The sequence below is a fragment of the Euleptes europaea genome, chromosome 5 (genome assembly GCF_029931775.1).
Source record: "Euleptes europaea isolate rEulEur1 chromosome 5, rEulEur1.hap1, whole genome shotgun sequence".
In the NCBI taxonomy this organism is placed as follows: Eukaryota; Metazoa; Chordata; class Lepidosauria; order Squamata; family Sphaerodactylidae; genus Euleptes; species Euleptes europaea.
In genome coordinates, this window is record NC_079316.1 from 81,972,928 (window position 1) to 81,999,979 (window position 27,052).

At 41.6% G+C, this 27,052-nt stretch overlaps 1 protein-coding gene across 7 annotated transcripts; it reads right to left on the reverse strand.

The window, feature by feature from the left end:
• Positions 1-4,785: 4,785 nt before the first annotated feature.
• Positions 4,786-26,682, reverse strand: PCGF5 (polycomb group ring finger 5). Of its 7 annotated transcripts, none has more exons than XR_008933331.1 (9): positions 26,509-26,682; positions 25,214-25,310; positions 20,957-21,012; positions 20,778-20,837; positions 16,607-16,755; positions 14,743-14,841; positions 10,061-10,146; positions 7,549-7,608; positions 4,786-5,310 (listed from the first exon to the last, which is right to left on the reverse strand). XR_008933331.1 is itself a non-coding variant. In XM_056849817.1 (9 exons), the coding sequence occupies exons 1-9, from the start codon at positions 26,618-26,620 to the stop codon at positions 5,367-5,369; spliced, it is 768 nt and encodes a 255-aa protein (XP_056705795.1). In that variant the 5' UTR covers positions 26,621-26,682; the 3' UTR covers positions 4,786-5,366. The 7 variants fall into 7 exon arrangements, 5 of the variants coding, with proteins under 5 accessions (XP_056705795.1, XP_056705796.1, XP_056705794.1 ...); XR_008933330.1 differs by having other exon boundaries at positions 4,786-5,414; XM_056849817.1 differs by having other exon boundaries at positions 4,786-5,414; positions 10,061-10,150; positions 20,778-20,834.
• Between the last annotated feature and the right edge of the window lie 370 nt (positions 26,683-27,052).

Sequence of the window (27,052 nt, forward strand, 5' to 3'; positions counted from 1 at the left end):
CTCAGATATATTTTATTCTTGTCACATACTCTGTACTCCTAGAGCCATACATAAAAAGTGCTGCTAGGAAAAAGCACACTGGAAGATTATGTCACCCTGCAAATTCAGTCCAATACTTTTCTTTGGCAAGAGTCACAATAGGCATGGAACTATTTTGTTTTAACTGTCCTGAGGCAGCACAAATTTCAGTTCCAAACCTTCCTAAATATTTCTGGAACACTTTTTGGATAAATAATTTGACTACATGGGTTTGTAGGAATGGGCTTTTTACAGCTGAACTGTTTCAAAATTTTGGTACCCTGAACCCAATTGCATTATAGGCATTTGAGACTGGACACCATCCCAAAAAACAAGCAAATCATTTGGCATAAGACCTATGCGGTACGTATATTGCTAGCCAGTCTAGATTATGTTAGTGGAAGCAAAAACGGGCATCGCTTCCGTGTTTGTATAAGAGAGACAGATTTAACTTTGTGGCATCTAAGTAAAAGGTAGTTGCCTCAATCCAGGAAACACAATTTACTTATGTAATCGGATGCCTTATTCTTGATGGGTCCCTGTGTACCCTAAAAGCTTGTGCGCTAGACAGTATTTGGTTGCAGGCACAGCCAGCTTGCAGCTCTCTGGACTGGACCTGCAGTGGCTTCAATGCCCAAGCTGAGATGAAATACTATGACCCCCCCCCCACACACAAAAAAAACCAACAACTCACAGAGCCACGGGCCCATACTTCGGCTGCAAATACCATGTTAAAAACATTTGTAGTTCTTTAAAGATTGCCGTGAAGCCCCAGTCCAGATCAGATGCACTGTGGCCCCAGGAGATCTTGTCCCCCCACCCCGCTTTTGCAGGTGCAGCACAGCTCGCCATGGCTGTTTCTACAACTTGGAAAGCCACTGAGTGGGGGGGGGGGAGAGAACTCCTGGGACCACCTTGCCACACACCCAATGTGGAACAGGGCCGTGCAGCCATTATTAAAGAAGAAGAGTTGGTTTTCATATGCCAACATTCTCTACCACTTAAAAGAAAAATCAAACCAGCTTACAATCCCCTTCCCTTCCCCTCCCCACAACAGACACCCTCTGAGGTAGGTGGGGCTGAGAGAGCTCTAAGAGAGCTGTGACTAGCCCAAGGTCACCCAGCTGGCTTCATGTGTAGGAGTGGGGAAACGAATCCAGTTCACCAGATTAGCCTCCGCCGCTGGTGGGGAGGAGTGGGGAATCAAGCCCGGTTCTCCAGATCAGAGTCCACTGCTCCAAACCACCACTCTTAACCACTACCCCACACTGTGAAGAACTGCAAATGCTTTTAAAATGGTGTCAGAGGCCACAGAATGGACCCGTGGCCTCTGTCGCTTATATTTTGGCCCTGCATGGGAAAGATCTGTACGTGCATGTGATAATAATCTTTCAAAGAAAGGAAAAGGAAATGTAGCATGTGCTGGGCCTCACGGGAAGTGAGTCATGACAGACAGTAGCACTGTTGTCAGATCTGAAATTGTTGTCCCCAACTGAACTTCGTTTTTGTAGTTCTTTAAAGATTGCCATGAAGCAATATTCCACTCAGCAGCTTGGGTGGAATATTTGTATCTTTAGTTATATAATCTTTCTTTGGCACAAAAAGCTTGTGTGTGTTCCTCTCATCTCTAGTCAATCTTGAATTTATTCTGGGTACACGTGCATTTTTATTAGAGGTCATGGTATAAAATGGGTAGAATGCTCCATTAAAACACTAAGATCCGTAGAAGACATTTGTGGCTGGCTGGCCTTTGGACAATTACCCAGCCAAATGTATAGAGGTACTATGCAACTATATCAGTAATGCCAAGGTATAGGCTACAAGGGGGGAAAACGCATGGTTGCTTTAGCCTCCTTTATTCCGTTTCAGCCAGGATTCAGCCAGGATCGAACACTCGTTCGGCAAAACACATGCGTTCGATCCTGGCTGAATCCTGGGTGAAACAGGGAATAAAGGAGACTAAATCAATCATGCGTTTTCGCCCAAGGTTACATGAGCAAAGGAAATGTAAAGGCTTTTCGTTTCACACGTTAACATGGTTGTCCTGAATTTCCGTGATTCACATGGAAAGATACTCGCTCTCAAATCTAGGTTACAAAAATAAAGTATTACAAAATTAAATCAGCATTAGTTCTCAGCCTGAAAAATCTGTGAGCTTACTGAACTTGTGCAGAAAGTCTTTGTATCCAGACCCCAAATATTTGCATTTCTGTACAGTAAAAAAGCAAAATTTCTTCTAGTGTAAGAGGAAACATGACCCTTATTATTATTGGACTTGAAAATACCTTGTCCAAATCCTCGAATCAAAGATACCAGAAAAAAAAATACACAAGTCTGAGAATGCATTTTGGTCAATTGGAATGGAGTTTTGAAACAGCGCATCATGAGCCAACAAAGGAAACCTGAATATAGTTCAGATATAAAAAGTGGAAGTGGCATATACGTCATCTGAACAAAATTCAGAATGTTTTAATGCCTGTAAAATGCTTAAAATGGCAGAGCACTGGTAAGAGAACATAAAGGATTGGTATTTGCTACTAGTAAATGAGCATTTATAACCAGTACAGAAGCTAGTCTCAGTACTAACAAACAGATGGCATGTGATACAGACCTTCAGGGCCGGCACCCTTTTTATTAAAGTCAATGGCCAAGAGTTCAAAAATGCACAGCCTGGCATCCAGCAGGTGACTGTGTGTGTGAGTGTGTGCATCAGTGACAGTGTGGCATGACTTCCACCACCCCCTTCCCTGGAAGTGATATCACGCCCCTCTAGGAATTGCCAGAGGGAAATTCTTGGGGAGGATGGATGGTGCTTCTGGAGAAGTAACATCACACTGTTGGTGCAATGGTCTTTTTGTTTCCCCCCACCACCACTCGTAATGGCAGCAGGAAACGAGAGCTGAGGGTGGGGGATCCTCCACACTCAATGGAGGGGGCTGGTAACCCTGGAAATGACAATAAATTCATCATGAATTACTGAATTGTAATTACAACCTTCTTACAGCAAACTAGTGCATCCCTTTCCGTGCTTCTGGCAACCTCTAAAGGGGTGCCTTACATATATTTCCCATGGCAAGATGTACAAATTCTAGATATGCACTGAGTTTAGGCATCTCTACCTCCTACCCTATCATGAGGAGATACGGAAGATGTTTCTTGAGAGGCAGAACTATAGAAAGAGACACATATCACTGTTAAACCATTTGTGGTCCTCCAGTTAATGTCTGAAGTCATCTTATGACCAATTTAGGAATCACAGAACCAGTTCCATGTGCCCAAAGGTGCTGTAAACGTACTCTTCTTGAGCAACACTCCATGTGCAGTACAACAAATTGATTTTAAAATGAAGCAAATCTCAAACAATTTTTGATATGGCAGTGGAGCAGGAAAAGGGTCAACGGTTCAAACAGAAAAAAGCTAAAACTTTCACTGAGCATCCAAAAGTTCGCTCATGAACCCAAGCAGCTATTTAGATCTAACCAACTGCATAAAGGATGCTGGGGGTGGGAAGAGCGCAGGTGGATACAGTGATGATGCTCCAGCAGTGTGCCAACAAGATCCAACATGCAATCAGTACTACCAATTCTGACAGCATCAGTCACTACATGTGGGGGAAGTAGGCACTGGCTTCAGTACAGGCACCCCGTATCATGTCTGGCAGCACTGATCATATGTGGGGCATAAGCAAAGCTGTGGGGGGGGGGGCTACTGTTCTCTGCTTGGTAGTTGATCCCTTTTATTGACGCCTCTGTCTCTTATGTAGGTTCCAAGAAGCAAGTCTGGATTTGGTCTTGGGCAGGTACACAATACTCCTCTAGAAGTAATGGCCTAAAACCTTTTAGTCTAACCCTTTCTGTGCTTAACAAGTCAGATTTTCAGTATCATTCTATCACAGCTTCCTGAAGTTAATTATTCCATTATTACTCATAGTGTATAATTCATGTTCCAAGAAATCATGTTTATTAAAAGTTGTAAAAAGTATTAAACTGTTTTATTATTTGGCTTTTCACTGTGCAAAGATAATGGAAGTCAGGACACAACATATGATATATTATGATCTCTGTAATGACGTCCAAACCCACAACACAGCATTTCAAACAAAAAGAATGCGTGTGGGATACCTAAGGCAGTCATCAACATTTTAGCATTATCCACCCCTCCCAACGCGGATCATCAACTTTTTAGCATTATCCTCACTCCCCTAAATAGCCAACAATTTTGGTCAGCTAGCTTTGTCTGCCATATTAAATCTACTTCAGTTTCAGATTTAGCAACCAATTGTCCAACGGTTTCCATATTCTGCATATGATTGATGTCTTTTATGGAGTAGGTTGACACAAGATTATTTTAGCACAGTGGTCTCAATCCATTTACACACTCTGATTTCAGTCTTCCTTTTTGCTGGATCGTTACTTGAGCAAAACAAAAATTTTGGCAGGAAGCCTGCAAGGGCAACAGTTTCAAAGACACCCAACAAATACCTTTTAGAGTAAGTTTACATGACAGTTCCCGTTTATCCCTAAGGGGTGTGTTTGTTTGTTTTAATTATGCAATGGATTTTTTAAAAAGGACAAATGACCTTACCTGCTGCATGTGTGCTGATTTGCTACTCCTCAAATTCAAAACTCTAGGTAAGTTATATACTCTAGTGAAAGGTGGCTATGAGACATTACGTGACTGCCTGTACACACACTTTGAGTTCAGTAATGACTGTGTTTCATTTCTCTGACACAAAGCCTAATTTTTAGATGTTTCAAAAAAGCATACTAATTAGCAAGCTATACCTGGACCTATGAGAAACCAAACAAGAAAAAAAAAAGGTAGTGGCACAGTAACCACATCTTTAAACATATATTATATACAAAATATTTCCAAAGGTATAGCCTTTAACCTTTCGTACAGTACTTCTTTTAAACAACATTACTCAGTAAAATAGTAAATGTGAAGAAAAAAAAAACTGCAACACCACATGTGAAAAAATGCATGGTTGTCTCTGTTAATGTAATCAACATTACAGACCAGGGAAAATTTCTAACAGGCAGAGCAAACTACTCCAGATATTCTGACTCTTAACTATACATTGAACAATTTGCCTATGACTTGCAGACTTAGATATCACAAATATCTTGTTGTGGATGTTTCAGTAGCAGAACGGCACTTGACTTACTCTAATTGGGGTGGGGAGGGGGAAGAGAAAGATGAAGTTGATCAACCGAATAAGAAGTCTATATTTACATGCCGAAATTCTGGTTGTGTCCCCACCAGTCCAGGCACATCCATTCATTGTGCAATCTGTCGATGGGTAAACATAGTGCAGGATTAATCTCAGTGGGATCTGGCCCTTTGGTCTAACCGAAGTCAATTCTGGGTCGATACTGCAGAACCATGGGGTAAGACTAAAACCACAATGAAAACAGAACAAATGAAAACAGTGACTATATAGACAGAAATACTTAAAAACCAGTACAACTATTAAAAGACATATCAACAGATTGTTAGCACTAATGTGTCACAGGTAGATATATCAATCAATCAAGTTTTATTTTGATGTAATATCAGCTCTGAGGTGTGTGTGTGTGTGTGTGTGTGTATACACACACACACGCTTTGTGTTAAGGGAATCAGATAATCAAACTGAAGTTCAAAATAAAGGCTCAAAATAGAAAAGCCAGCCCTGACTTCTATGTGTGGGGCAAAGGTTGTGTCAGAAATGCCCTGGTAGCTGCAACATAGAACTTACAGCTCCTGCATACATGGAAAGTAAAAGGGTGGAGTTCCCTAATGCATACAGTAGGAATACTCTCCCCTCTCTGAATGCTGAGGGGAGGGGCTGTGGCTCAGTGGTAGAGCATCAGCTTGACATGCAGAAGGTCCCAGGTTCAATCCCCGGCATCTCCAGTTAAAGGGACTAGGTAAGTAGGTGATGTGAAAGACCCCTGCCTGAGACCCAGTAGAGCCGCTGCTGGTCTGAGTAGACAATACTGACTTTGATGGACCAAGGGGCTAATTCAGTATAAGGCAGCTTGATGTGATGTTGTGACCTGGGACAACCCTCATATACAAGATTACCCTGTTTGAAATACATAGGGTATTAGCAGGAGCTAAGCTATGGTTTCCAGGAGATATTCCAGGGGTGAGGGTTGGGAAGCCCTTATATGGGGGCCACTGCACTGCCTCAGCAACAAAAGGAAACTGAAAGATCATGGAAAATGGGGCATAAAGTGTCTAAAGAATTTAGTACTTGAAATGAGCACCCAGGGACTATACAGTCTAAAAAAAAAAAACTTAGATGCCATGGCTAGTTCAGAGTAGCAATTTACATTACTCCTCAGACTGACACTTCATTCCAAAACGTTTTGGGCATCATCCTGCCAAACTCAGCAGTTTTTAGTTCCATTTATTTCAATGGGGTGGTTAATTACATGCTTCGATCACTTCCGTTGAACCCATTTGGTCTTGAAAAAGCTTAAAGTGACACCTCAGGCTCTCTGGACACAACCTCCGTTCTCCACCCCCGGCACCCTGAAAGTACACCCCCCAAAAAGCAGCAATCTCACGAGATTTCAAAGCAAGGAATGATAGCTGCAGTCATCCAGTGGCTGCAGGCATAAGTCAACACTACATGGAAACTGCCATCTTTCAGGAATCTGAGTTCATGCCCTGAGACATATTTTTTTTAGCCAAGAAATGACTGCAGGGATCATCCTGTTGCTATACAGAGATATCCTTGAAAATGGAGTTTTAGCTATAAAGAACCTATAAGATGGCAATACATACTGAAAGATTTTGGCCTACTACTTTGGTTTCTATGTTACAAATGGCAGGAAGCTAGACAACCACCTTCCCTCGTTCTTAAACATATTTATTAGTTCTTTATCCAGCTGATTCACCAGCTGGCTTCCCCCAAGATATTCACCTCCATGTACCCTAACAGTTGAAGCATTTTAAATTGTTAGAACAACTAGCCAGTAACAGAGTGAATGGCCAATGGGTACTCTTATTTGCTGTTCTTGCTGCTGGCATTGGAAACATGAATTGCCAAAGTAGAGGCAGGGGTGAAGAACTACCTTCCATTTCTACTATGGTTACTCAACATAGCAACTGATGTTGAGTAACCATAGTAGAAATGGAAGGCAGTTCTGAAAGCAAATGGAAGGGCAACCTCTCAGCTTTTAGTTGATTGTTACGACAATCACCCTAAGATCTGCTCTTGTTTGGTACCAATCTTGTGCAATTGTTTTATGCATTTTTGTTAGCTGGGCCTTCAACGTACTAATGGGAAATACAGAACCTAATGTTGATAAAAATATTAATTAAACACATTGTTCCCAAGTTCTTTTCCTCCTTAGTTAAACAGTTTTAAAAAAAACAAAAGGACTCTGAGGCTCTGATCTTCAAGTCTTAATTTCAGATGGGAAGATCTTTGTAATATGGAGCTCCAGGGACACCCACCTGCCATCAGGCCTGAATAATAACGAATGTACTGATATGATGTTAATGACTAATTGCACAGCAAGGAGTGCCTCTTACCTGATAAAAAGAGCCATCCTGTGAGCATACTTGCGAAGATGAGCAGTTCTGACACCGAAACTGCGAAGGAGATGATTTTCTGATCAGATAAGAGGCATCCACAACTGGACACTAATTATCAGTCATTTAATTTTTTTTCCACACGTGAGGCTTTTACAGTCAATACAGGTACTACATTGGTCCCAGAGATACTAGGCAAATGTATTAACTTCTACTGGACCAATTTCTGTTGGAGATATATGCTATTTCTAAAGTCACATAAACATTTTTATCTAGAAAATAAGTAGCAAGAATTTAATACACATAGGTTATATCCAAGAATCCCACTGGGTGAGCAGAATGCACTTCCACTCACATGTAGTGTGTGTGTGCACACACATCTAAATCCTCCTAACCCCAAAAAAACTGGCGCTAGAGAGAAAAGGCCTCTCTAAAGGGACCCTAATTTCTCTGGAGTCAGTTTCCAAGTGGGATAGGAGAGGGTGCAGACCTGGGAAGGGATTTGCAACCCATGTGTATGAGATGGTAGGTGGGCAAAAATACTTTCTTCATTGGCACTGGAATCTTTAGATCCAACACATGGAGAACACCATGTAGCTACAAGTGAATAAAAACTTGTATTGCCAATAGACTCATTGTCACAAAGAATTTATACAGAAAAATAAACACAAAATTTTACTTTCAATCCTATTGCCAGTAGAAGCATCATTTCAGGATAAAGCCTGGTCATATTATTTTTAAAAAGTTGATAGTAATGGAGGACTATTTTTAGCTAAGTATTACAGAATGTGCTAAAAGAAGAACATGAACAGGCCTGACACATATTTAAATGACTTTCTGAAGTAAAATTTGATGCTGATTATATATTCTAATAAGAACACAGATCTCTTCTTTTAGAGAAAGGTGGAATCCCAGACAAATATAAGAAAGCAGATTCCAAAATCCTGAGAACATATTCTTACTGTACTTTGGCTAACCAGATCTATTATTTATTTTTGGGACTGTGCACCTTCCCTTTTATTCTGATAAACAATGTAAGCCACTTTGAGCATTTGGAAGAGGCAGGGTAAAAACATAAATATGTTACTAACCACACAGTAATGCACTGAAGAAATATAATATTAGTTACAACCCAGTGCTAATAATAGAATATGAAAGAGTTTAATGAGCACAGAACATTCTAGTTGTTCTGCGTGTAAACTTAAATGTTTTGCATTATTACAGAACTATTGCCATGTTGACTTTGGAAATTACTGGCTTGCCAAACCATAAGAAGCCTGGGGCTGAATATCCTTTCCTTCAACTATGGCTAAAGTTTAACACAAAACATAATGCTAATGGTCAACCTTTGCCACCTAGATTAGCTGAACACATATTCTGACTGATGGTGTTCAGCAAATTGGAGAGTTTAAACAAAACCCATTGTTTCCAACCTGCCTAGGTCATTCCATAGCACAGCAGGTAGCACCTATGTCAGATACATCTTTTTGAAAATATATCCTGATAAGAATGCTACTTGCTTTAAACATTCAGGTTTGGAATGTCCTTCTCCCAGCTTCCCAACTGGTACCTAGCTTATGCAGATTTAGGTGCCACACTTTCAGCCAATTCCCAACCCCCTTTTCTTCCTGATTAGATACTGAGATGTTGAAAGTATTACATATGTTTTTAGTGTTTTTTCTATGAACTGTTTTAACTCAAGTTATATTTTTAGTTATTTTGTAACAAAAAGAAAACTATCGAGTCTTTTTTGAACCAAAGGCTCTAAACCACCACTGCTCCTGTTTTTCTTTTTTACTTTTAGATAAGACTAACTGTGCAATCCTGAAAGAGGGGGGAATGTTCTTAGGAGCCAGCATGACCCCTATACTGGCGTCCATGTTACTTGCAACGTACAAACTGGCATGGACGCTGGCGTAGGGCCACTTACGCTGGCACCTTAGGACTGCGGCAGCAGCACAGCCCTTGGATGCCAGCGCGGCCTCCCACTGGTGTTCTTCCGATGCAAGTCCCCATGCTGGCATTTCAGGAGGCGTTCCCAGGGTGCCCGTTAGATTCCCGGCAGAGCTGCCGTTAGGGGGTGTTCCCAGTGCAAATGGGGTTACGAGGCTACCTAACGCAACGGCATTGTGGCGCCACCATTTTTGGTAGCGCTGCCTCACTGTTTGCAATGGGGCCTTTCCCCCCTTTCCCTTTAATTTTATTTTTTGAGGGGTTTTTGTGTGTGTCCGCAGCTGCCGGGAAGCCACTGAGGAGAAGGCATGGCTCTGCTACTCCCAGCCACCACGGATCTACCCCCCGCTTCAGGACTGCATTCTAAGATTCATAGCATACAATTCACATTCTAACTTTGGGCACCTATTAAATCAAGACCTTCTGGTCTGTCCTGAATACAAATATTGGATTTTTTTAAAGTGCAGAAAATATAAGAAATGGCAGAACTCCTTGAGTAAAATGTTATAAATTCACAAAACTACTACTTAAAACCAATAAAATATATATATTTATTTACATTTTCGCCTCGTAGTCTCCATCTTGTCATGTAGATGAATTCCATAGTGTGATCCTTACCCATGATTTCCCCATTGCATAGTACATCTAACTGGAAAAAAGAGGAAAAAACCAAGTACAATAAACCATAGAATAATCACAAGTCCTGGCAGCTTCTGCAACATTTTCTAGAAATGAATTATCATCATTCAAGAGGAAGAAGAAACAGTGGAAAGCATACAAATGCCTGTGTACAACTTACCAATGAGATGACAATCACTGAACACAAATAAAAACAAAATGGGCCTGATCTGGTCAATTCCTTCACATGCTCTCAAGGACTTTTCTCTTTCATTCGTGACTGTAGATCCGAACATCCCTTTTCAAAAAGGTTTAAAAAGTAGTTTGGGATGACCTAGACTTGCTTGTACGCATCTTTGGATCAAAGGCAGTGAATGTAAAGTCAGATTTAACAGTGAGGGAGGCAATTTAATAGCATCTCTACTGCTTTATAACACACGTACATTATTTTTTCTGAGATGATCTCTGGGGGGAAAATCATTCTGCAAAATTTTGGAGTACTTAATCTGGATGAAAAGCCAGAAGAACTATGCAGAAGAGAGGAAAGGATGACAGATTCTTTCCAAGAAGAATCTTTTGAAGAAGAACCTAGAGTTTTAGAAAGTGAAATGAAAGCTGCACTGAGAACATCTGGGAGAAACAAATCACCAGGAGCAGATGGAATGTCAATGGAGCTATTCCAAGCCACAGAAACGGAGTCCATCAAAATTTTAACAAGAATATGCAAACAAATATGGAAAACAAAACAACGGCCCACAGACTGCAAATGTCCACCCTACATTCCAATTCTGAAAAAAAGGAGACGTCAAAGACTGTAGCTACTATCGGACCATCACATTAATGTCTCACACGAGTAATGCTCAAAATCTTACAACAAAGACCGTTACCATATATGGAACGAGAAATGCCAGATGTTCAAGATGGATTCAGAACAAGAAGAGGCACTAGAGATCATATTGCAAATTTACGTTGGTTACTAGAGCATACGACAGGATTTCAGAAGAAAACCAACTTGTGTGTTTCAAAGATGACAGCAAAGCTCTTGAGTATGTGGATCATGAAAGTTATGGTTGATTTTAAAAGAAACAGGCATGATTGTTTTGATGAGCAACCTGTACTGTGGACAACAGGCTGCTGTTAGGACAGAATATGGAGAAACAGAATGGTTTCCAATTGGCCACAAGGATGCATTTTATCTCCCTATCTGTTTAACCTGTATCATAAGGAAAACTGGATTAGATTTAGATGGAAGGTGGACCAAAAATTGGGGGAAGGAATATTAATAATTTGAGATACGCCAATGATACTACATAGACAGCCCATTCCGGGGGCGGGGGGTAATTCGCAGTGGCCAGGAGCGGCGCAGCCACACAGCCTCTTCCCAGCTGCCGTAGAGAATAAAAATGCCTTTTAAAAAATAAAAGGCGAAAATGCACCCACAGAGAACAGCGAGGCGGTGACAGCAAAAAAGGGTTTCGTAACCCTGCCATAGCAATGAGGGACTTTCCCAGGCTGGAAGGGGTTAGGAAGCGGACTAAAGTCAGCTCTGCCCCTAGGAATGCCCCCACACACTGGCACCACCCTTTTCTTCCGGGTTTTAGTTCTGAGAGAGGCTGCGCCGGCGGGGGAGCCCCGCACAGGTCTGCAGCACCCAGGCGCTGACGGGAATGCCCCAGCTGCAGTGTAAGTGCCCCTTATCCCGTAATAAGTGGGCACTTACACTGGCGTAGGGTCACACCGCCTCCAATTGACTCCCCCACCACGAATAAGCTCTAATGGCAGAAAACAGGGAAGTCTTGAAACAACTCCTGGTGAAGGTTAAATCAGAAATTGCCCAAGCAGGACTACAGCTGAACATCAAGATGACAAAAGTGATGACCTTTAAGGCTGATAATGAAGAAGTTGAAATTCTTCAAGATTTTCTATTCCTTGACTCCATCATCAACCAAAAGGGAGACTGACATCAAGAAATCAGAAGGAGATTGAGACTAGAAAGGGCAGCATGAAGGAGCTTGAATGATTCTTAAGTGGATGAGTTGCTGGTGACCGAGATCAAGATAATTCATACCATATTAGTCCTTATTACTGTGTATGAGTGTGAAAATTGATCAATGAAGAAAGCTGCCAGGAAGAAAGTTGATTCATTTGAAATGTAGTGTTGGAGGAGAGTTTTATGGATACCGTGGACTGCCAAAAAAACAAATCAGTGGGTTATAGATCAAATCAGCCCTGACCTGGTCAACCCTGCCCAGTATTTGAATGGGAGACCTCCAAGGAATACCAGGGTCATAACGTGGAGGCAGGCAATGGCAAAACACCTCTGAACATCTCTTGCCTTGAAAACCCCATCAGGGGTCGCCATAAGTCAGATGTAACTTGACGGTAAAAAGCAAAGCAAAGAAAAAGCAAAAGCAAAATCAAATCAATCTTGAACTCCCCCTAGAAGCTAAAATGACTAAACCGAGGCTACTCTCTTCTCATAATGCCACAAAGTACAAGAATCACTGGACAAGACAATAATGCTAGGAAAAGATGAAGGCAGCTGGAAAAGAAAATGCATGAAAATACACGAGCGAGGCTGTTAACAACAGGATGTTTTCGAGGTCATTAATTCATAGGGTTGCCATAAGTCAGAAACTACTTGATGGCACTTAATACAGAGACATCTGACACCATAACTCAATCCAAAGAACTCTAAAATAATTATTTCTTCCCTTAACCAGCAGCTTTTCATAGGCCACTTATTTTGCTACAACTGAGAGGCTGATTGTTCTGTGCTGTTTCCAATCTGCTCCCTCGCTCCTCCACTTCATTTTAATTTGACAGGTCTCAGTTAAAGTGAAGGGGGTAGCTGGAGAGACAGATATTATGGAAATAACAGTACCATTCTAAGAAGGTCTACTCAAAAGCCTAGGTAAAAAAAGGTAAAGGTCCCCTGTGCAAGCACTGGGTCACTACTGACCCATGGGATGATGTCACATCCCAACATTTCCAAGGCAGACTTTGTTTATGGGGTGGTTTGCCAGTGCCTTCTCCAGTCATCTTTCCTTTACTCCCAGCAAGCTGGGCACTCATTTTACTGACCTCGGAAGGATGGAAGGCTTAGTCAACCTTGAGGCGGCTACCTGAAACAAACTTCCATTGGGAAAGAACTCAGGTCGTGAGCAGAGCTTGGACTGCAGTACTGCAGCTTACCACTCTGCGCCATGGGGCTCTTACTCAGAAGCCTACTGAGATATATTCCATGGGTATTATGCCCAGGAAGGCTTTCTTATGATTGCACTGTTAATTACCCCAACATTGTGAAAACATTGGAGCTGCAATCCTATGCACACTTTCATTTAACAGCACAGTATCTATTTTATGTGGTTACAGCAGAGGATATTAACCATTGTGAATCTCTGTTCAGACTTCCAGGAGATTTTGGGCTGATGGAAGAAGTGCATCAAGTAAGTTTCAAAGGCCTATAAGACACCACAGAAATAAAAATTGGTGGTTGTTGTAGAGCCAAGATACCGTTTGTATATGATGGTGTTACTCGTCTTATGAACAATAATCTTAACACAATTCCATATTTAGAATCATGGCTAAATACATTAATTATGATTTACTTGAGGTACACCATTTGATCTAGTATTAGATTAGAAGGAGAATTGGTTTTTATATGCTGACTTTCTCTACCACTTAAGAAAGAATCAAACGAGCTTACAATCACCTTCCCCTCCCCACAACAGACACCCTGTGTGGTAGGTGAGATTGAGAGAGTTAGTACAGAACTGTGACTAGCCCAAGGTCACCCACCAGGCTTCAAGTGTAGGAGTGGGGAAACAAATCCAGTTCACCAGATTAGCCTCCGCCACTTATATTGAGAAGTGGGGAATCAAACCTGGTTCTCCAGATCAGAGTCCACCACTCCAAAACACTGCTCGTAACCACTACACCACGCTGGTTGTCTTAGTAAAGTGTTTTTACAAGAATAAGAACATTAAGCACGGATAAATAAATGTTACTATACCATTAGAAAACAAAACAGCCTGGCTGGTGCAAGAGGGTAGGGAAAATACTGAGGCCTGATTCAGCAATCAACTTGCTTATGTCTATAAGCATAAGTTGTGAAACTGGGCTCACGCCACAAGTGATGAAACCTGCCGTAATTATTCTTAGCTTCCTACATCCATCTTTACCTGTAGCCTTTTGGAGCCAAAGGCAGAAATGTTAATGTCTCATCATCTGACTCAGATAATATTTCATGTTCCATTTTTATTACAATATATCCCACTTTTACTACTGCAGAGCTAGAGAAGCAAGATTCTTTAGCTGGAGTGGAGTGCCACTTTTATGCCAATGGCAAAGTTTTCTTTCTAAGTTAAATGCATAATTTATAATATACATTTCTAGTAGATTTACTTTCAATTATGATATTGGAGTTTCAATCCTATGCACAGTTAGGGTGGGAAGCGAGTCCTCACCTCACTGACTTCTGAACAAATATGCATGTTTTGAAGTTAATCCCACATTCCATCTTCAGCATTAGAACCCAACAACTATTTATACAGCTGAACCTTTTAAGTTCAAAACGATTACACAAGGGAGTCTACAACCTTTGAATTGTTGTCTTCGTACCTCATAAGAACTTGGAAGCTTTAGTTTTAAGCTTAGAAACTTCTTGATAGTTCCTACGGTCACTCGTGTAGAACACCGGATGAATTTCTTCATCAACCCCTAACAGAAAAGAAACAAACACTGTAAACTCACATACATATTTTAAACATAAGGTCTCACTTGACACGGCCCAAAAACCTTGTACTGAAAAACAAACGTGTGTCATCTGACGTCATTAGTGAGATGAGAACATAAGGCCATCGCTCAGTGACGAAGCACATGCTTTGCCTGTGAAAGATCCCAGATTCAAGCTGTGGCATCTCTAGCTAAAGGATTTCAAGGAACAGAGCTACGAAATGCCACTGCTGGAGACTTTGCAGAGCTGCTTCCTGTCAGAGTAGATAACATTAGGCTAGACAGACAAATATTAAGATGTATTAAGTAAGAACTTGGAATCTTCAGGGCAGTTTCTTATGGCCATACGATGAAACTTCAGTATTTATTAAAATACTGTACGTTCAACTTTACCATGCCTGTTAAACTTTATATAAAAGCTTATTCACAAGTGTGCCATTTTATGGAAGGCAACCCTAAGAATGTAATTCACGGAACACATATCCAAACTATGTATTCAATGATAGACCCATGGTTTAAAACGAAGGGTGGCTGAAGAGCAGGGCAAATTCAAATGAACAAGTGGTGAGGTTGGATTTGCTTAATATTTAATACTTATAGCCCCTGCCCCCAGCCATTTTTCTCTGAGCCAGGCTCCTGAGAATGAAAATGAATCAGGATGGGGGGGGGGGGGAAGTAGTTTGGAAAAGAGAGGCAGCAAGGAGAAAAGACAAGTGGGAAAGAGCTGAGCAACTCTCTCTTGCCCACTGCTTTTCTGCACAAAACCACCACCCCTGCTCTACCTCTTGCCAACTGTTCAGCAGAAGCCATCTTTTCTAAGACACAGATCCATTGCTGTGATTCAGATGCCCTCAAACTTGTTGAGCCCGTGAGCACATTTCAATTTTGAGAAAGGGTAGTGGGTGCCACCACCAAACTAGTCCCATGGTGTGTGTGTAGATCTCAAAATGTAGGGAGACTCCCTAATATTTTGTGGAAGCTTCAAGCCGAGAATGATCCCATGATGAAGATTGCTGCTTCCAAATGGGCACATGCTACAACGCTGACATCTCCTGGCTCTTCAGAAGCCTTCCATCACCACAGAGGGGGGGAAAAGTTGGGACTGGCACTTTGCTTTGGGGAACTAATGCTGTTTGGTTTCAGTTTCCAAAACATGGGGGTAAATTTGCTTCTTGTGCTACCACAGACACAGGCTGGTTAGAATGTCTGTTTATTGCTAACAGGGTTGCCATCCTCCAGGTAATAGCTGGAGATCTCCTGCTATTACAACTGATCTCCAGCTGATACAGATCAGTTCACCTGGAGAAAATGGCCGCTTTGGCAATTGGACTCTATGTCATTGAAGTCCCTCCCCTCCCCAAACCCTGCCCTCCTCAGGCTCCACCCCAAAAACCTCCCACCAGTGGCAAAGAGGGACCTGGCAACCCTAATTGCTAAGTTGAAGGCTCATAGGGTGTCTGGGATGAAAGTGCTTTCTTAGCCAACTGATATGGCGTGACCCAAACCCTCCTTGTTTTAATCTGTTCCATTCAAAAACTGTTGCATTTTATCCTCCAGATTCAAAAAGCAAAATGACCAGGGAACACATAGTTTGCTGCTGTAATGTCAAGTTTGGCCTTAGATTGCCTACAGTTTTAAAGGAGCACAAAGATACAGAAAATGAGAATAGCCAGCAGTAACATACTTCGAGAGTTGATATCATACACATTGAAAAAAAACACACATGAATTCTTGCATTCTCCAAACTCACTTTTACTACATTATCTCCAGATTGTCCATTGTTGCGTAAGCAATCCAAACAGATAGCAATCTGAGGGTCACTCCTGTGATAGTCTTTATCTTCCTGATTTTCATCTCCATCTTCATCATCTTTGGGATTTTCAGATTTTGGATTCCCTTCTGGAAATTAAAAAACAACACAAAAACATTTATTCATACATTGCACCTTTCAATCTATGTGCCAATATCTCAGTTGTCAGCATACTTAGTTGGAATCAGTGAGACAGAATACCAAATAATTCGGGTATATAAGTCAATGGCGGCTGACCTAATAGTACAGTTCTCATAACCGGCTGCAGAGTCCAGCATACAATCCTGGAAACTGGGGAACCAGTTAGCTTCAGTAAACACCTGTGCTGATGCATCCTTTAACTGTTAAACTATGGTAAAAGGAGAGAATTTGCTCTAGAAACTGGAAGGTGCTCGAGATTCTGTATGGCCACTGTCTATTTCCTAACTAAAGTAAAGGCAGCCTCAGCATCATAGCTGCACCAGTTCTGAATCACCAACCGACACATACATACAAATTAAAATAACTTTTCTAAAAAGCCTGAATTTCTTAGTAAACAACCAATGTATTTGTTTAGGGGACCTGTAATGAGATAAACTGCACCTCAAGCTCTGCTTAATCCCACCCAAACAGAATTTTTTTCAAGTGTCCGGGTTTCACCTCATAGATTATATGTATAGAGTACAAGAAAAGGAAATGTTTTTGTCCATTTAGAAAGGTCAGCAATTCATAGTTTCAATAGTTACGATAGTTACAAAAGTAAACTATTAGAGGCAACCTTTGCTAACAGAATATCTTGTGTGTCTTCTTAAAGCAGTGGTTCCCAACCTTTTTTTGACCAGGGACCACTAGGACTTCTTTGTTCGGTGCAGGGACCCCAAGGTTCAAAATAAAAATTCCGAGAATTTGAAAATAAACTTTAATCATAACTGTTAGTTAAACATTAAACTTAGAATAATATTTGAAAATATACTTTTATAATAGAGAACTTTTAATTGAAAATATTAATTTATTATGGGTTTATAACTTTGTTTCGTGGACCTTAATTTAGTTCTCGCGGACCCCTGGGGGTCCACGGACCCCCGGTTGGGAACCAGTGTCTTAAAGTCATCAGCAAACTTCCAGTTCATAACAGATCACCACATTTCAGGACAAACCATGAGAAATTCCAGCATTTTTTCAATAGTACCAATAGCTCTAAACAACTAAATGAAAGAAGTTGCTGGAATTATGTCCTTCGTCAAGGCAGTCACAAGGATGAATACAATCACAGCGCTTTAAAATATCAAAATAGATTAAAAGATCATAGATCGACAATGAAGAGAAGTTCAATTTAAGGCAACTTTGTGAGAAAATGTCAAAAATGCATTTCCATTGTAATGATAGAAGGTAATACATTTCCTCAGGTGAACAGACTTCTGACATAAACTGCTTAGGAAAGGTTGATCTAACATTGTCCAGTAAGCAACTGGTGCTCCTAATTTCTGTTTTTTGCACAAATCTAAAACCTTTTGGATTAGTTAACTTTCACTCCTGTTACATGATCCTGCCTTGCTAACATATTATCTTAACATACACTGTAGATTAAAAGTTCATGGTAACCTGTCAACAACATAGAGACCTATGTTGTAAGAGGGTACTTTGTAGGAGTTTTGTAAACTAGGCACAAGCTACAAAAACAATCTATAGTAGCTGTCTAATTATGTACCAATCTGAAAACCATTGCCTAATGTACTATAACACCTCAAATATAAATAGAAGACTTTGCCTGAAGACCTGTTCATTTGTGGGGGGCGGGAGAAACTCTATTGACAGGTATGCTGTGAACTAGCAATTTTCACACTATATTGCTGGTTTAGGGTCTTAGCCCATCCTTTCCCAGGGCATGGGATGAATAGTGCAGTCCAGGCATGCAATTTACACTTTGCCTTCAGATAACTATGCACATCCCAACGCCCATAGGAAAAGAGCTATGCTTACAGCTGCCATTGCAAGAAAAGGTGCTTATGTGGGACTGTGCTACAAGAACAGTATAAATTGCTCTCACATTCTCTTTCAAAGAGGTTATGAGGGGGGGAGAAGGGGTGGACCTTGAGGAAGGAAGTGGTAAATTATTTGCACTGCTGAAACAGTCTAAAAAATGCAGAGACAGCCACTAAAATATTGCTCTTATCAGATAAGGGTTTCTGATGCCAGGCACAAACATGGAAATATGGAGAACATATCTGCATACTTACACACTACGCTAACTGAGATCAGTGAACATCACTGGCAAGATTGGGGAGGGACTGTGGCTCAGTGGTAGAGCATCTGCTTGGCGTGCAGAAGGTCCCAGGTTCAATCCCAGGCATCTCCAGTTAAAAGGACTAGGCAAGTAGGTGATGTGAAAGACCTCTGCCTGAGACCCTGGAGAGCCGCTGCCAGTCAGAGTAGACAATACTGACTTGGATTCAGTATAAGGCAGCTTCATGTGGTCAAGATGTCATCGAACTACCAACAGCAGAGATTAAGGGCCAACTAGATGCAATGGCGGCTTTCTGGCCACAGGGGTGCCACCACCATTGCAAAGTGATTTAAAAATACCACAAAGGCCTGAATCGATCCCACATAGGGTTGCCAGATCCCTCTTTGCCACTGGCGGGAGGTTTTTGGGGCGGAGCCTGAGGAGGGCGGGGTTTGGGGAGTGGTGGGACTTCAATGCCATAGAGTCCAATGGCCAAAGCAGCCATTTTCTCCAGGTGACCTGATCTCTATTGGCTGGAGATCAGTTGTAACAGCAGGAGTTCTCCAGCTAGTACCTGGAGGTTGGCAACCCTAATTCCACAGTACAGTAGTCTGTGGCACTAGCCACCCCCCACCCCCCGTGTACCTTTTTAAGTTCCAAAACTGCTTCAAGGGCTGTGTGTGTATGGCCATTTCGGCACTTGAAAAGTCTCACGGGGGAGAAACAAAAGCATCTCAGCCTGCAGCTGAGGATGGGGCCCTTGCAGCATTTTTAGATCACTGTAAAATGGTGGCGGCATCCCCCATGGTGGACACAAGGACACCATCATGTCTAGTTAGGTCCCAAGATCAGATAACTGAAGAACAGGAAGAACAGCTTAATGTATCATGTTTACAGTTCTTTAAGGGCTAGCCCAGTCCGATGTTAATATTTTGTCTTCCCTGAACTGCCTGGAGTGATTCTAGCAGAAATAGTACATGCAGAATTCTAAGACAGATCATGAGAGAGAGGGCATCTTGGCCATCTTCTGGGCATGGAGTAGGGGTAGGGTTGCCAACTTCCAGGTAGTAGCTGGAGATCTCCTGCTATTACAACTGATCTCCAGCCGGTAGAGATCAGTTCACCTGGAGAAAATGGCAGCTATGGCAATAGGACTTTATGGCATTGAAGTCCCTTCCCTCCCCAAACCACGCCTTCCTCAAGCTCCGCCCCAAAAACCTGCCGCCGGTGACAAAGAGGGATCTCGCAACCCTAAGTAGGGGTCACTGGGGGTGTGTGGGGGAGGTAGTTGTGAATTTCCTGCATTGTGCACAGGGTTGGACTAGATGACCCTGGTGAACCCTTCCAACTCTATGATTCTATATCAGAAACAGAAATCCACAGGTATTTTTCAGAGATTTGAAGACCCTGTGAGTAGAGTACTGCATTACTGCCTGCTTGTATTCATGGGATTGTCTCCCATAAAACCCAACACAGCAGATAAAACTCCAACAAAAATGTTTATAAGCATGGACCCCATGTAAAACCAGGATTCTAGGCAGTATAAGTGGACAAAACATTAACAGCAGCAAAAAGTATTTACAAGGTAATTTTACTGGTGATTTCTTACAAGTAGAAAAGCTCTGTATGTACCTAGTACTGCATTAAGTTCCAAAGAAACCTCTAGATTAGATAACAACCTACAGTCATTTTGCATCCTACTATATCATATATAACAAATAGCCAAGTGCTATAATGTTATGTAACAAACTGCTGCAAAGGCTAACTTCAGCTAACACTGCTGTGCATGAAGACACAATCTGGTATACATTTATACACTTACAATAAATATACATATCCATTCTGCCACGAAAATACACTGAACGCCATCAAAATGTTATTACATTATCAAAATATATATATAACTACCTTCTCCATTTTCTTGAGGTTTGTTTTTCCTCCAGAATTCAGCCTCATGCTGCAGTTCTTCTAGTTAGCAAAACAAAAACAGAGTGATATTTCAAATCAATAATGCTGAAAAACCAACAGAATTGTAGGGGGGGGGAGGAATGAAAAATCTAGTTAAGAAAGATTTTGTAAAAACTTACGTTCTCGAAGTCCGGGTACCAACTTAAATATAATTTCCTCTAATGTATTATCCAGCCTTTAAGAGAGAAGATATTATTTTAAGAAGTCAAAACGCTGATTGTTAAAAATATGGGAGAACATTATTTTTGGAATGCTGTTCTTAATGCCTACTTCAAAAATCTTCTTATATGGTGCAGAAGTCAATATTAGACTGCTTTATGAGTCAAGAGGAAAGGTAGGGTATACTTTAACAAAAAATAAAATTTCATAAATATGCTAAACAGTACAACTTTATACGCTTAGTTATAACTTAGTCATGTTTTATTGTTAAGCAGCCAAATAAGTTTAGGTTTGGCAGGAAAGCAACTACGGCATTTATTTCCAAAACAGGAAATACACATTTTCCCATGTCTTAAATTTTTTAGACATTTTCACATTTCTATCCTCACCTGCCCATGAATGCACAGAACACTCCTTGAACAAAGTGGGAGTCATTTCTACTAAATATTACTTCTCGCTGCCGCCCCTGTGCCATACCCCATTCAATTTTGGGGAGTACATGAACACTCAGGGATGGCTTTTTGGACCTGGGGGCTGCAGCAGGACAAGGGGGTGGGTGGGAAAACCATTTCACATGAGCTGAGCTCTGCCCATGGTGCACTGGATCTAAGCCAACACCTACTGCCTGTCCTGTCAGCTTACGTGTATGGAACCACTATACTAGCTTTGTCCTAAGGCACTGCCCAAACACAAAGAACACGCTGGCAACAGGTCACTTCCACTCCCATCAATTTTAATGGAATTAGACAGCACAAGTGGAAACCCGTAAGGACTTCTCATTCCCACTCCCCACACTATTTCCTCTTCGTCTTTCCTGAAAGCCCCCATAACCTCTTCCCTTTTCCTGCCTCCTTCTTTCTAAGGTTGTCAACCTCCAGGGAGGAGGGGGCTGGAGACCTCCTGGAATCACAACAGATCTCCCAACTACAGAGATCACTCCCCCCCCCTTAGGGTTGCCAGCTCAAGGTTGGGAAATTCCTGGAGATTTGGTGGTGGAACACAAGGTTTGGGGAGGGAAGCAACCTCAGTCACGTATTATGCCATACAGTCCACTCTTCAAAGCAGCCATTTTCTCCAGGGGAACTGACCTTTCATCTGGAAAGCAGCTGTAATTCCAGATGATCTCCAGCCCCCGCCTGGAGGTTGGCAACCCTAGTTCCCACGGAGGAAGCGGCTGCTTTGGAGGGTAGACTCTATGGCATTATACCGTCCTGAGGTCCCTCCCCTCCTCAAATCCCACCTCTCCAGGCTCTACCCCCCCAATCACCAGGCATTTCCTTACCTGGAGTTGGCAACCGTCTCCTTCCCACCCAACAGCCAACCGACCTTTAACTGCCCCCTTCAGCTTTCCCTCTTCCTCTACCGAGGGAAACTGTGGCCCAGTTGTCTGGTGCTGACTACTGGGTCAGGCCCACTTGCATGATAGGGAACCCTCAAGGACTTGTGGGGTGGCACCTCACTTTCCCCTGTATCCCTCCCCACACTATTTCCTTGTTCCGCCTTTCTGCCAACCAGCATATCCTCTCCCCTTTCCCTGTCTCTCTTATTTACCAACTTTTATCTACCTTCCATCTTCAGCTATATTTGTTATCTACTGACTTCAATTATACCCCACCTTTCTCCACAGTGGGAACCAAAGCAGCTTATATTATTCTCTCTTCCTTTTTATCCACACTACAACCCTGTGAGGTAGGTTAGGATGAAAGTATGAGACGGGCCCAAAACCACCCAGTGAGTTTCCACAGGAAGATGGGGATTTGAACCTGGGTCTTCTGGACTCTACTCTGAAGCTCTAACAGCTACCCAAACTAGCTTTCATAAGATGGGTGCTGTTGAATAGTAGCAAGCAGCCAGACCTAGCAGAATCATACAATCAGGTGGTATCAAGTCACCCAGAGGCTGCTGCCAGGCTTAGGTTTGCCAACCTCCAGGTGAGGCATGGAGATCTCCCAGAATTACAACTGAACTCCAACAGAGATCTGTCTCCTTGGAGAAAATGGCTACTTTGGAGGGTGGACACTATGGCATTATATTTGGTTGAGACTTCTCGCCTCCCCAAACTCTGCCCTCTTTATACTCCACCACAAAATCTCCAGGAATTTCCCAACCTGGAGGTGGCAACCCTAGTCAGGCCCCAAGATGCCCTCCTTCAAAGGCCAAAATAGGCCTGAAAAGGATCCTGCCCTCTCCTCAAGACTTTTACTGATAGAACCAAGCCTTGGAAGGCTGTGGTTGCCTAGCAACAGCCACTGAGGGAATCTGTTGCTTAAAGCTATAGGCACTCCTTTTATCATTTTTAGGTTTTTTAAACCCCCAAACATATATTTTTTTAATTTCAAACTTTTCTGCAAACCTGGGGCCCTTTTCAGGTTTGTAGAAAGATCTGTCTTGCACATTGACAGCTCCAGTCACTGGATTAAGTATCCAAGGATATGGCCAACTTTTCTATTAGAATATAAGAGTCATGGTTATAGTATCTATAACAGTTGGTTATAGTATCTATACATATATTTACATACAGGTGGAGCATGGTTTTCGTTTCAATTTTTTGTTCTACACCTGATCTAATGAGATTTATGTAACAATATTACGCATTTACGGTAATCTTGAAGATAAATCACAATATAAAAAAGGATTCACACTATACACTTCAACTGTGCTGCAAACCCAGTTTTGAAACTGAACCGATTAACATATTGATTAACTCTACACTGTTTTTAACAATCAATGTCACCCTACCCAGTCCCTCCCTCGTGAGTGTTTCTACCTCTTCTTCCTATTGCTGAAGAAAGTGAACAAAGCTCCCTACTGCTGGGTGCTTGAGAAGGAAGCAGCACAACTTCAAGTTATTGTTGTATGGTCCTTTGCAAATAAAACAGCTGATAAAGGGACTGGAATCTTTTACAAAATGCATCATCTGGACAGGCATTCCTAGCATGAGCTGCTAATTTTGCTCCTGCCAGAGAAGAAAGAAAACAAGGGAGGAATAAAATTCACAGCTTGAAGTAGCATTATTTGCAAAACTGGCCCAGCAATACAGTGAGTCTTCTCCATATGTTATTGTTATATGGGCCCTGCTTCCCAGAGTAGTGGGAAGTTCCAGGGTTGGTTCCTTTTGGAAGAGAGAACAGCAGACGCACAGAGTGTCTGTCTTGTTATTTTTCATTTAATTCTAAATTAACGCTACCTTAAATGAAGAAAAGAACTGTAAACCTCAAAGTTTGTACTCAATTAATCCTTAGCAAGAGAAGTTCCCTTTACATCTCCAGAAACCTCTTTTATTGATTTGTAACATCCCCTGAGGTCATAGCATATGATCCAGTTAAGGTCAATCTGGACCAAGTCCCATTGAGACCAATAGAAAATCATGTGTGTGTGTTAAGTGCTGTCAAGCCGATTACGACTTACATCAATTAAAAAACCTGATATGTGCATTTGATACTGCACTTTTACCTTTCCCAAATGCTCACATCCCACTTGCTTTAAACAGAACTCACACGTCACTGACAGAGCATGCTTCAGATGTATTAATTGTCATGCACAAAAACAGATTTACAACTTATTTTGCTCTTCCTGTGACTTTTGTATTACTTGTGAATAGAAACATTCCCTCTGAAACAAATATTTCCTTCACCAGCTATTTCCCCCCACAAAGTTGTATACAATCGAGAATAACTTTTTAAATCTATATTTTAACCTGTCTACTCTATGAAAGTATCTATTTGGTCGTTGTTAATAGGCATCATATTTTAAACGTTAGAAAAAGTTGCCATCATCTTTTTGATCCCCTAACAATGGGTTTCACTGCAGGCAACAAACCCGGTTTTCAGAGGAAAGGGAGGAAGAAAAAAAATTGCAAGTTCAGAAAAGAGAAGGAAGTGCGGCAGGAAAAGCCAACACAATCCTGGAACTGGTTTTCCCTGTCTAAGGATATTTCTGCCACCTCCTAAAGAAATATGTCTCCAAGTGCTTTTGAATCGAAGTGTGTTTTTGGTTTCAGTCACAATCAGCATTACCAGGATTCCAACAACATTTTTCATAAAATAACAAAGAACTTCTTCAGATTCTTCAGTTATCTAAAGTTCTGGCCACCTTGTAAAAAATATCTATTCATTTTAAAAGCTAACATATCCTAGGTAGTTTCATATTCTTCTCATTACACTAAACCAGGACAAACTGTGTTCCACTGAAACAATTCTTAGCCGATATCTCCTTACCGTAACATTTCTAAAGGATTCGTCTCGTGCACTTGATTGCCACATCTAGGACAGTCATTGCTATCTTCAAAGTGCTGCACAATACAACTCTTACAAACTACAAAATAAGAAATTTATATTAGGCTAAATGGAAAATGGAGGAATATGTGCTAGATGTCGCATTAAAAAAATCATATCTAGTGACCTCAGGTCTATCATGGGTCCACCCCAAACTGTCTCCCTTTTCCCATTCCCCAAATCCCCAGCACTCTACCTTCTGTATTATCTGTACAGAACTGATTTTATTAATTTACTTATGTTGAGCTGCCCATGAATGTAAAGCCAGTGCGGAAGCCAACTTGCAGGGGAAGTCCATGCATATACCAGATGCATGCATGTAGATAAGGACTAGCAGCAGGAGTTTTCATTATTTTCAAGACAGAATAATAAAACCGATCAGGAAGCACAGATTCTGAATTCAGGTAAAATACAATTTTATATTTTAGGTTGAGCTTGTAAATGTATGCATGCCTTTTGCAATGGACACTGTAAAGTGCACAGGGGAGGAACAAAAGTGTATATATTACATTTATACCTTACACTTCCTCTACAGAGCTCAGAAAGTCATTTTTTCCCCCTCAAGCAGTTTCCTGTCCAGCCACCTTACAGGACAAGACCTTCATGGCTTCAGCAATATAAGTGCTAGTCAATTCAATTGTCAGTTTTTAGTACTTTATTTTACCTTTTGGGGGGCATGATACAGGCAAATTCAAGAATTCACACCCCTGACCTTCTTTACCATCCATGAACCTCTGACCTTCTTTACCATCAGTATGTGTAACTGCTAATTCTGTTGATTTATGACAGGACCCACACCTACCCTTTCTACATCAACTCCTCCCATTCCCCCTTTACATTGAGATTTACACTTGAAAGAGTAATTCACACCATCCTTGGCTCCTCCCCCACAACCTTCCCCATAAAACCTCCCAGTAAGGTTTTCCTCACATGTCTATCTTACAAAGTGGGCTGCCTCTCACAAAAAAACTCCTATTGAAATAAATGTGGACAGTATTTAAGGTGTCACTGGAATTTTGCTTTATTTTGCTGTAAGTACAGCCTAACTAGTTAAACCAGTGTTCAAAATTTCTGCTGGGCGCGCTGCATAAAAACGGTTATTATGAAGGTCCTAAATCCTATTCCTTAATTTTAAAATACCCAAATTGATTCACCTCTACTACCAGTGACTAACAGAAAGACACACCCCACACACACAACCATGCCACACAAAAAAACTACTTACAAAAACTACTTACAAGTATGGAGGCACTCAGTTACTGTAGTAGGCTTGATAAGATATCCTTTGCAGATACAACAGGTGATATAGGGGTTGAAATCTTTCACAAAATGCTTCCTCTGGGTAGCCATTCGTGGCACAAGCTGCAGCGGAGGGAAACGTTTGGGACCCGAGCTGTGAAACGTGCCAGGCAAACGAGACAGAATCACCGGAGGCAGCCAGCTGCCCTCTGCAGCTGGACTTCTCCGGACATTGGAGGATTGGGACCCCCGGGCTTCTCAAAGGGGGGCGCCTCCCAGCCTCTCCTTTTTAGAGTTAGGCATCTTCCGGCCCTGCAAGGTACAGAAAGGCAAAAAAATAAAAAAAATAAAAATGAAAGTCTGAGCAGAGAGATTAACCATAGCAAATACAGTAGTAGAAAAGAGCAAGAGTCCAGTAGCACCTTAAAGACTAACAAAAATATTTTCTGGCAGGGTATGAGCTTTCGTGAGCCACAGCTCACTTCATCAGATGCACTGGCGGGCACGCTCAAAGCTACAAGAGCCCAGTAGCACCTTAAAGAC

Bases quoted from the DNA above. Each gene is read 5' to 3' on its own strand.
- PCGF5 (XM_056849816.1), bottom strand. From the start codon at position 26,620: ATGGCTACCCAGAGGAAGCATTTTGTGAAAGATTTCAACCCCTATATC. The intron at 21,013-25,213 runs GTAAGGAGATAT...TCTCTCTTAAAG, and splicing joins AATCCTTTAGAAATGTTACG to GCTGGATAATACATTAGAGG. The intron at 16,756-20,777 runs GTAGTTATATAT...TTTAATTTCCAG, and splicing joins ACCTCAAGAAAATGGAGAAG to AAGGGAATCCAAAATCTGAA.